Source organism: Amphiprion ocellaris, chromosome 20 (assembly GCF_022539595.1).
Source record: "Amphiprion ocellaris isolate individual 3 ecotype Okinawa chromosome 20, ASM2253959v1, whole genome shotgun sequence".
Taxonomy (NCBI): domain Eukaryota; kingdom Metazoa; phylum Chordata; class Actinopteri; family Pomacentridae; genus Amphiprion; species Amphiprion ocellaris.
The window spans coordinates 16,836,914-16,845,914 of NC_072785.1; the positions used below are offsets into that span (position 1 = coordinate 16,836,914).

General features: G+C 40.6%; 1 protein-coding gene across 4 annotated transcripts; it reads left to right on the forward strand.

Moving 5' to 3' along the window:
* The first annotated feature begins 373 nt into the window (after nt 1-373).
* vsx2 (visual system homeobox 2) lies at nt 374-7,122 on the forward strand. 4 transcript variants are annotated; one of them, XM_035954254.2, is made up of 6 exons: nt 374-692; nt 893-1,621; nt 1,844-1,928; nt 2,356-2,479; nt 5,577-5,757; nt 6,062-7,122. In XM_035954254.2, the coding sequence occupies exons 2-6, from the start codon at nt 1,198-1,200 to the stop codon at nt 6,439-6,441; spliced, it is 1,194 nt and encodes a 397-aa protein (XP_035810147.1). In that variant the 5' UTR covers nt 374-692; nt 893-1,197; the 3' UTR covers nt 6,442-7,122. The 4 variants fall into 4 exon arrangements, with proteins under 4 accessions (XP_035810147.1, XP_035810148.1, XP_023139152.1 ...); XM_035954255.2 differs by having other exon boundaries at nt 1,015-1,621; XM_023283384.3 differs by having other exon boundaries at nt 374-1,621.
* Nucleotides 7,123-9,001: the final 1,879 nt, after the last annotated feature.

Consider the following 9,001-nt stretch of genomic DNA (forward strand, 5'->3'; position numbering starts at 1 on the left):
AATAAAAAATAGATAGAATAATAACAATACCAAAAGGGGTAAGTCAGAATGCAAATAAGTTCTATTTTGCATTCTGCACAATTACAAAGTGACCCATATTATTCTAATTAGGCTTATTAATGCAAATACAGACATTATTATTATTATTATTATTATTATTATTATTATTATTATTATTATTATTATTATTATTATTATTATTATTATTATTATTATTATTATTATTATTATTATGTTAATAGATTTATTTTATTTTATAATATTTTATTAGTCTATTTATATATTTTCTCATGCATGTGGCTCACATTCTGTGTCATTCCCTCTGAGGAAAAGCCCCAGTGCTTTAATCTGCTGTATATTCTGCTGCTGTATATTCTGCTGCTGCTGCTGCTGCTGCTGCTGCTGCTGCTGCTGCTATGGGATTATGTGTGCAGGACCTCTCAGCGCAGACTGGCTCCATGTCGTCCAGCTGTCGTTTTTGGGAGGGCCTTTGATTTGCGTGTGATGAGTTTCCCCCCCACAGCATCTGGAGATCAATTATCCATCCATTCGTGTGAGCCACAGTGGCTGGGCAGAGAGATCCTAGCCGCCTCTCTTTGTGTTTGTGTGAAAAACCATTCATCGAAAAGGCAATACATGCTGATTTATTCTGCGAGATTGAGGTAATTTTCCACACCTGCAGCATTTCAAAGGTGAGTATGTAAGAGGTGTGAAACAGACGGTTTTATTTGCTCTCGCTTTCTGAGGGGAAATTTGTATAATCAGTGAGTTTATAATGGGGTTGCAACAATAAGTCTAAAGGTGTAATACTGTAGTTTTTATGTTTCTGTCTGTGTTGTATTTAAGGTTTTTATGAGTTCCTGCTTGTTACTTTTCTTCTCCCAATTTGCAGCCTTGAAAACAGTAATTTGGTTCATTCCCTCAGCCTAAATCCCATCCCCGTTCATCCATACAGTCCTCAGGAAAATGCAGATATGTATTCAGGAGAGCGTCTAATGCATCCATGATCCTCAGGAATCCTGAATCCTTGCAGCTGATTGGCTGCTGCGTCCTGCCTCTTGTTGGGATGGACCTGTTGGATAAAAGGACCATTTTCTAAAGGACTCCTGTGTGTTACACTGAGGATCATGCACTGGGGACCGTCCTGGAAGACGCTTTAATAAGAAAAAGGCCTTTCGAGGAGCATCGAGACGCAGCATGACGGGGAAACAAGGCGCCGTGCTGTCGGAAAGTTTAAATCTGTCGGAGAAAACCTCTCTGGGCGGGAATGCAGGGAGTAACAGCCACCAGCCGAAGAGCACCGCGACCCACCCGCCGCCCAGGTGCACCGGCTTCGGCATCCAGGAGATCCTGGGGCTCAACAAGGAGCCGTCCGCGGCACCGAGGAGTCCGCTGGGCTCGCTGCCGGCCGGGGCGCACCTGATCGCCGCCAGGTCCGTGCTGGGCCCCGCCGGCGTGGGTGTGGGAGTCGGGATGGGATTAATCGGCCCCGGTGGAATTCCGTCGTTTTACAGCCAGCCAGCGTTTTTGGAGACGGTGCTGTCGGACGGACACGATGTTCACCTGCAGCCCCACAGCAGGTCCGTGGGGCCGCTGGACACCAGTCAGTCCGCCAGCTCAGGTGATCTGCAGCCTCCAGAATAAACAGAAACATCTGCAGCTGTAATGTGTGGTAGTCAGCCTGTCCTGCCTAAATATGAGCAGATTTTTACCTATTATTATTATTATTATTATTATGTATTTATTTCAAGCCATTTAAATGGTTGCAAAACAAAAACAGTCCTTACTGTATCAGTGTGAAATTTCATACTCTTCTTAACACTTTCTTCTGTTTTTAATCCAGACTCCGAGGATTTATCTTCGAATGAGCGAAAACTCTCAAAATCATCACTAAGTCAGAGCAAGAAACGCAAGAAAAGACGGCACCGGTTAGTGTGGATTTCTGCTTCTTAGGAAAACAAGATTCAATTACAAATGATCGTTTGACGGCATCAGTTTATTCCAAATGAACAACCCTTTACACAGACTCTAGCTCTAATTAAAATTGAATTGTTATTGTCTTAGCTTAATACAGATAGCTCGTATTTCCCCCAGTATTATCATCCAGATGCATTAAGCAGTTAAGCAGATGTTAAACTGAGTGTTTTCTTAATGTTTTACACCCGCGCACATGTGGGTGTCATTTATTAAAATGTATTAAATGTTGCGCCTTTTTCGTTTATATTTTCGATTGTATTTTTTTTTTTATCATAGTCTACACGTCTGATCTTCAGTTTCAATGTTAGAGCAGGGGGCATTATTTTTTTTCTCTGCAAGACCCAGTATTATATTTAATGCTGCACATTTTTCCAACAGGACCATCTTCACCTCCTACCAGCTGGAGGAGCTGGAAAAGGCCTTTAACGAGGCGCACTATCCGGATGTTTATGCCCGGGAGATGCTGGCCATGAAGACAGAGCTGCCAGAAGACAGAATACAGGTCAAATCTATTCTTTTTAAGACTATTTAAGGTGCTATTTAATCACAAGTGAGGTTTGTTTATTTTTTTGAGCATGGATTTTAAGATTTTTTGGTGTACTCATTATGTTTTTTTGGCATATAAAGAACAAGAAGCTATTTTCGTGGATTTCTTTCCAGTATTTTAAATCTAAATTATGTGATACAGCTGTATTTTAAACGTTTTAATTTGCAAATACGTCAAGATGTAAGATTCAAGCTTTAGACATCATAATAAAGCAGAATTTTAGATAAAATAAGACAGCAATATATTTAAAAAGAAAAATAATTTTGAAGGCACATTTTAGGAAAATATGTTTTTCTTTATGATGCTTTGCAAATATAGAAAATACCAGGCACGCGTACACTAAAATGTCTAATTAATTTGCATTGCATTTAAAAGTTGTGATGCTTAGACAGACATTGCAAATTGCAAAAGATCCAACATCCAACATTTCTTGGGCTATTCTTGATATAAGCAACCATCTTTTTAAAATAGAATTAATATTTACACTAAAAAAACGCGGATTTGTGTGCATATTCTAATTGTTTGCCTTATGAATATGCACCTGTCTGAGCAGCTGCAGGTGTCTCATCCTTCAGCCTCCATCAGTGCTGATCAGATGCAGTAATATCTGAGCTGTCCCATGTTTAAGGGGAGACATGGTCCTCGGCATCCTCCCTGTAAATCGATCAGAGATGCTCCCCTCCTGTCTGAACAAAGCCTGCTCTCCTCCAGCAGCCTCTTCAGGACAGATAATCTCTCATCAGGCGCAGTTGGATGTGAAACAATTTGTTCTCGGGGAAGGAGCCACTAACGACCTAATCAAGCTATCAAGGCGGAGGAAGATTGCGGTGTGACCTGGACCATCCATCTGCCGGCGAGCCTTTTAATCTCATTCTCATTACGGGGCTGCAACAGTGCAGCCGCGAATAAATAATAAAAGGAAATAAATAAATAAGCCCGGGCCAGGCTCCCCATCCCCTAAATAAAATTAACACCCAATTTTCTCATTGAGTGTAATTAGTTAAATCAGACGAGCTCTGGAGGCTGGAAGCTGCCGAGACGCAGGGAGTTCAAATAAAATAACTACATTGAATTTATTAGCACGGGTCAATAGCGCCGCTCCCCCGAGTCCCGGTAGTTTAATTTCCCGTGATATTTGCCCGCCTGCCCACCATCGATTGGGCCTGAAATTAACTTATTTTTCAATCAGGCTCGGCGTGCCCCAGGGTCGCTCCTCCTCACGGCTTACACACTGACTGCTTTTGAGGTGCCAGAGAAGCAATTTCTCATAAAGGGAAAAAAGTATCTTGTATGAAATAAGGGTTATCATCAGAATTACCAAGAAAAAAAAAAAAAAGCTTGAAAACGGTTTGATCGTTTTCCGTTTAATACCTGTCCCCTTCTCTTGGACCTTCTTCCCTCCTCTCTCAGAGCCATCAGAGGTGCCTAAGCAGAGTGTTTAACAGTCCTGTGTTGTGCCATGCAATCAATCTGGCCTCCAGCTTTCCCTCTCTCTCTCTCTCTCTGGCTGACACGGAGCCTGCAGGGCCTGAAGCAGCTGCTGCCTGCGGCCAAGTCAAGTGTGTTGATGTGTCAGAGCTTCTCTAATGGCGCCGCAGATAGCTGGAGATGAGCAGTGACAGGAGGCAGAGATCTGTTACACCTGTAGCCCGCAGCCTATGGGAAATCAATGGACTGAATCAAAACAGGACAGTTGTTTTCTGAGTCACTCTGAATCACACAGGAGGTTCCCACATAGGTCATCTTTAAAGTAACTACTGGAGTGCACCAACAAAATAAGTATTTTTGTGACACTTTATACTAGTGAACCCTAGGCAAAGGCTTAAATCATGGTTAATGCAAAACTTTGCATTTGAGCTCTATGATATTAATAGGGAGAGTTTAACAGTCATATAACTTATAGTAAATGGCTACAGAAATTATTTACAATTTGTGAAGATAAGATAAGATAAGATAAGATAAGATAAGATAAGATAAGATAAGATAAGATAAGATAAGATAAGATAAGATAAGATAAGATAAGATAAGATAAGATAAGATAAGATAAGATAAGATAAGATAAGATAAGCCTTTATTAATCCCAGAGTGGGTAAATTTGCAGCACATGGAATAGTGTAAATAAATGTAGCGACATTCATAAGAAAATCCAAAAAATCTACAAAAAATCTACATAAACTTGGTTGATATTGTACAGATTCTTCCATATGCAGAAATTAAATATTGCACAGATTGCTCTGAATGTGAAAAAATCACTGAATTGCACAGGGTTGTTATATTTGTAGACAAACACTGGTATTGCACAGATTGTTGTGAGTAGAAACTACTAATATTAAGTATTGTTATTTCACAGATTCCTTTATGTGTGAGCCTTTTAAGTGTATAAAATGTTCATAATGCTGGTGATGTTACATCAGAGAGAAGTCTGACATTTTTTTTAATGTATGATCTACTAGAAACAATGTTTTAATGACATACAGCATCAGCTAAATGGATCTTTCACATATAGAAACCCAAAATCTGCCATTATTGGTGACTTCTGTCTAAACATCAGCAAAGGATTTCCTAATCCTGAATAAGGCTGAAACCTCTCTACTGCACCAGTTGTTGCACCTTGCCCATGCAATTTGCAAGATGCAACCTCTTCCAATTAAGATAAAAGTCCTCACAAATCAAAATCTCAAATATATTAAATTACTGTGGATTTTTTGAAGTATCTAGTTCCACCCAAAACAGTCTCAAATTCTCAGAACCTCATTCTTATTGAGTTGCATCTCAGCAATTTCCATAAATATTAAAGGCAATAAGTGATAGATTTTTTTTTAAAAAAGCAATATAAATGGAACAAATTTCAGCTCTTGTACATATTGTGGCCTCTGTTGCAATGACCTAAAATTGACATCCACACGCTTTCTTTACTAGCATAAGCTGTCATTCTTCTTTATATAGGAAGATGATGGAGCAAGGAAGAGCACATGATGGTTTAGTGAATCATTTTGGGTGAGGGTGGCGGTGTCTGTAACTAATAACTGAGGGACGACTTCTCCTGTCACAGGTTTGGTTTCAGAACCGCAGAGCCAAGTGGAGGAAGAGGGAGAAATGCTGGGGCCGCAGCACTGTGATGGCTGAGTATGGACTGTATGGAGCGATGGTGAGGCATTCCATCCCCCTGCCAGAGTCCATCCTCAAGTCTGCCAAGGATGGCATCATGGAGTCCTGTGCCCCCTGGCTGCTCGGTGAGGCTGTTGTCCTACTGTTTCTTCACGTTTTTCTATCACTCTCTCATTTTTTTCTTTGCTTTTAAATCTTCTGTTTTTGGAGATTTATTAGAAAGCACAATGGAGGTTGTTTCATTTCGGATTCTTTCATTCCATGAGTATAGTAGATGCTTTTATTTTGCTAAGCATGACCCATCACTGCAAATATTTCCAAAATAAAAAGCAGCATATAAAATAATTCCATCCACTACCCTGGTCATGCATTGCCACTGTCCAACATTATATTCTAAACCGGAACTATTTTTTTGCTTGCTATTTTCAGTCCAAGATGGCTTACCAATCAACAGACGCTATTCTAAATCTGAATACCCGCAACTCTTTGCAGGGATGCACAAAAAGTCCATGGAGGCGACAGCTCCCACGCCGACAGGAAAGTGCGATGCCCCCCAGCAGCCGAGCTCTCAGGGGGCAGAAGACGCTGAGGTGGAGGAGAAGAGGTCAGATGGAAAGTCCACCATTTCTAAAGAGGAACTGAGAGAGAACAGCATTGCTGCACTCAGGGCCAAGGCACAGGAGCACAGTGCCAAAGTGCTGGGGACAGTTTCTCATGACAGACTGCTGGAGGGCAAACAGGAGAGACAGGCGGCAGAGGAGAAGCCTGGAGATCCCCAGAGTCCAGCAGAGGAGAAGAAGAGTCCATAGAGACCACTGAGTTCCTGAGGACTGTTATTCTCATGAGTGAATGCAGTGGCCCAGCTGTTTTCAGCATGTGTACGGACTTACCCGACATAACTCACTGTCCTGCAGGTTCTCATCCTTCAGTGACTTTTCTCTGAACCGGCCTGCATCCGGACTTCTTGAAGAAGAGAGAAACTCACCTGGTTCGCTGCTGCACCGGAGATGCAAATGCACTTTTTCTGATTCATTTCCAAACTTACACTTGTTGCTTATCCGTAGTAGAGAAGACTTGACAGAGTGGGAGTAAAAAATCTTCATGTACATAGATCCCACAAGTATATATAGAGGCAGATGAGTAACATTTTATTCAGTGATAGCAGCGTTAATTACCCCTGATGACCAATGAGCAGCCAGTGTGTGAAAGTCTGCATTTCATTCAGTTTAATCTCATTTGTACAGTTACTAAATGGTGACATTTTAGATCAGAACCATCCCACCGACAGTACTCTTTTCAGAGAAAGAAAGTAATTGTTGTCTCTGTATATAACGGAAATATTAATGTCTGTCTCTAAGGCACAATTTGAACTCTGTTTTCTTGTAGTCTTAAAAAATGTTTGTGTTTTCATCTCAAAAATATGTATAACTCAAAAATACAAAGCTTAAAATAGAAATCACTGTTTATTAAATGTGGCTTTCGGTGTCTATTCTTCTACTTTCATTTCAGGAAAACGATCTAATCCTGTAAAAAAGAAAAAAGAAGAAAAAGATTAGATTGTCGTGGCGTTGTTGTAACTCTTAAATGGCATGAAGTTGGCCTCGTAGCAGCTACTTGTTGTCACTTGATGCTCTGCTGGCTGGGCTCATTAGGAGACGGTCTACGGCTGCATGCTTGGGTTAGTCCCTATAATCCGTCGCACTTGAGAGCCTTCAATTTCAGATTAAACTAGGGGACCAGTGCTTTTGGGACAGGAGGAAGAGTGAAAGCAGCCCCCAAGCAGGATGACCTCAGCCTGATTTCAAATCACTTTAATAGATGCCGTTTCCTCCTCCTATCTGAACACTTAGCCACAGTCTAATAGCTTCATTTGTTGGTAATCTTCATTTTCCCCTAGCTGTTCATAAAACTTTGTATCAGGGCATCTGAAGTCAGTTTTACAACAAATCTATGTGGCCACATTAGCCATAATCCTCAGTCCTCATCCTCAGTTAGCTAATGGGGCTCCTTAATGAGTCGAACAACTGAGTTCTACTCCAATTAAACAGGGAGCAATTCCAAAGGGCAAGAGACGACTATTATCAGTATGCTGCTGTGTGTCTGAGCAGTGAATGGCTCTCAGATTGGAACCATAATGTCACTAGATGGGGAAAAGGTTGCTAATTACATTGCTGACAGAGATAAGTATACATGCAATAATTAATGATGGCCAGAAAATAGACTGGAGAGTGTTGGGATACTAAGAAATGTTGATGGAACATAGATTTGTATATTTTTAAGTGCATATTTAGGATGATGCTTCACCACTTAGGGTGAATTTGTTATAAAGAGCTCATGCTGCAACATTTGGGAAGCTTTAGTTTACACATTAAAACCCAAAAAGACTGCATGGAAGCACTTCAGGAAGATCCATCAAAAAATACATTTGTGGATATTCAGTAATAAGGGACAGTACAGGATAAGAAGTCTAGAACATGCAATTTTCATTGTTTAAGTCACTAAATGAAACAGTTATCCACAAGTACTTCTCAATTTTTGTCATATCTTGTCTCGTCTTGTTTCTTTTTGTCTTTTCTGTCTTGTTTTGTCTCATCTGGTCTCATCTCATTTCATCTCATCTGATCTTCTTTGGTTTCATCTCATCTGATCTTCTTTGGTTTCATCTCATCTGGTCTCATTTCATCATTTTATTTTGTCTACCTGGTCCTGTCTTTTCTCATACTGTCCCGTCCTCTCTCCCTGGTCTTATCATTTCTTCCCTTCTCATTTACTTTGTCTTGTCTCATCTGGCCTTCTCTGGTCTCATCTCATGTCGTCTGGTCTTCTCTCATCCTCCTTACCTGGTTACGTGTCCTTAAGTTTCATCTAGTCTTATCTTATCTTGCCTACCTTGCCTTGTCTCATCTCATCTGATTCTGTCTGGTCTGATCTCATCTCATTTCACCTGCTCTTGTATCCTCTCGTCTATCTTGTGTTTTGTGTGAGCTCATCTAATCTCATCTCATCTCACTTCATCTCATCCCATTTTATCTTGTGTCTTTAGGAATGACAGAAGCAATGTGCATATGCGGCTCCACCACTTCGATCCAGACCAGAACTTCACAACAACTATCAGATGAACTGCCATAAAATATTGCACAGGCATTCATGGTACACAGAGAATTCCTTTTAGTGCCACAAAAAGCCTGACATTTTCTTGCTTCACTTATCACTTGTTTTTTGTCTTTTTATGAAACAATGCAAGCGCTATCAAATGGATTACCAGGGAATTTGGTACACACATTCATGTTCCTTTTTGGGTGGATTCTAATCACTTTCTTGATCTTTTGACTTTTCTTCAAGCACCAATCATATTTTTAGATTATGACC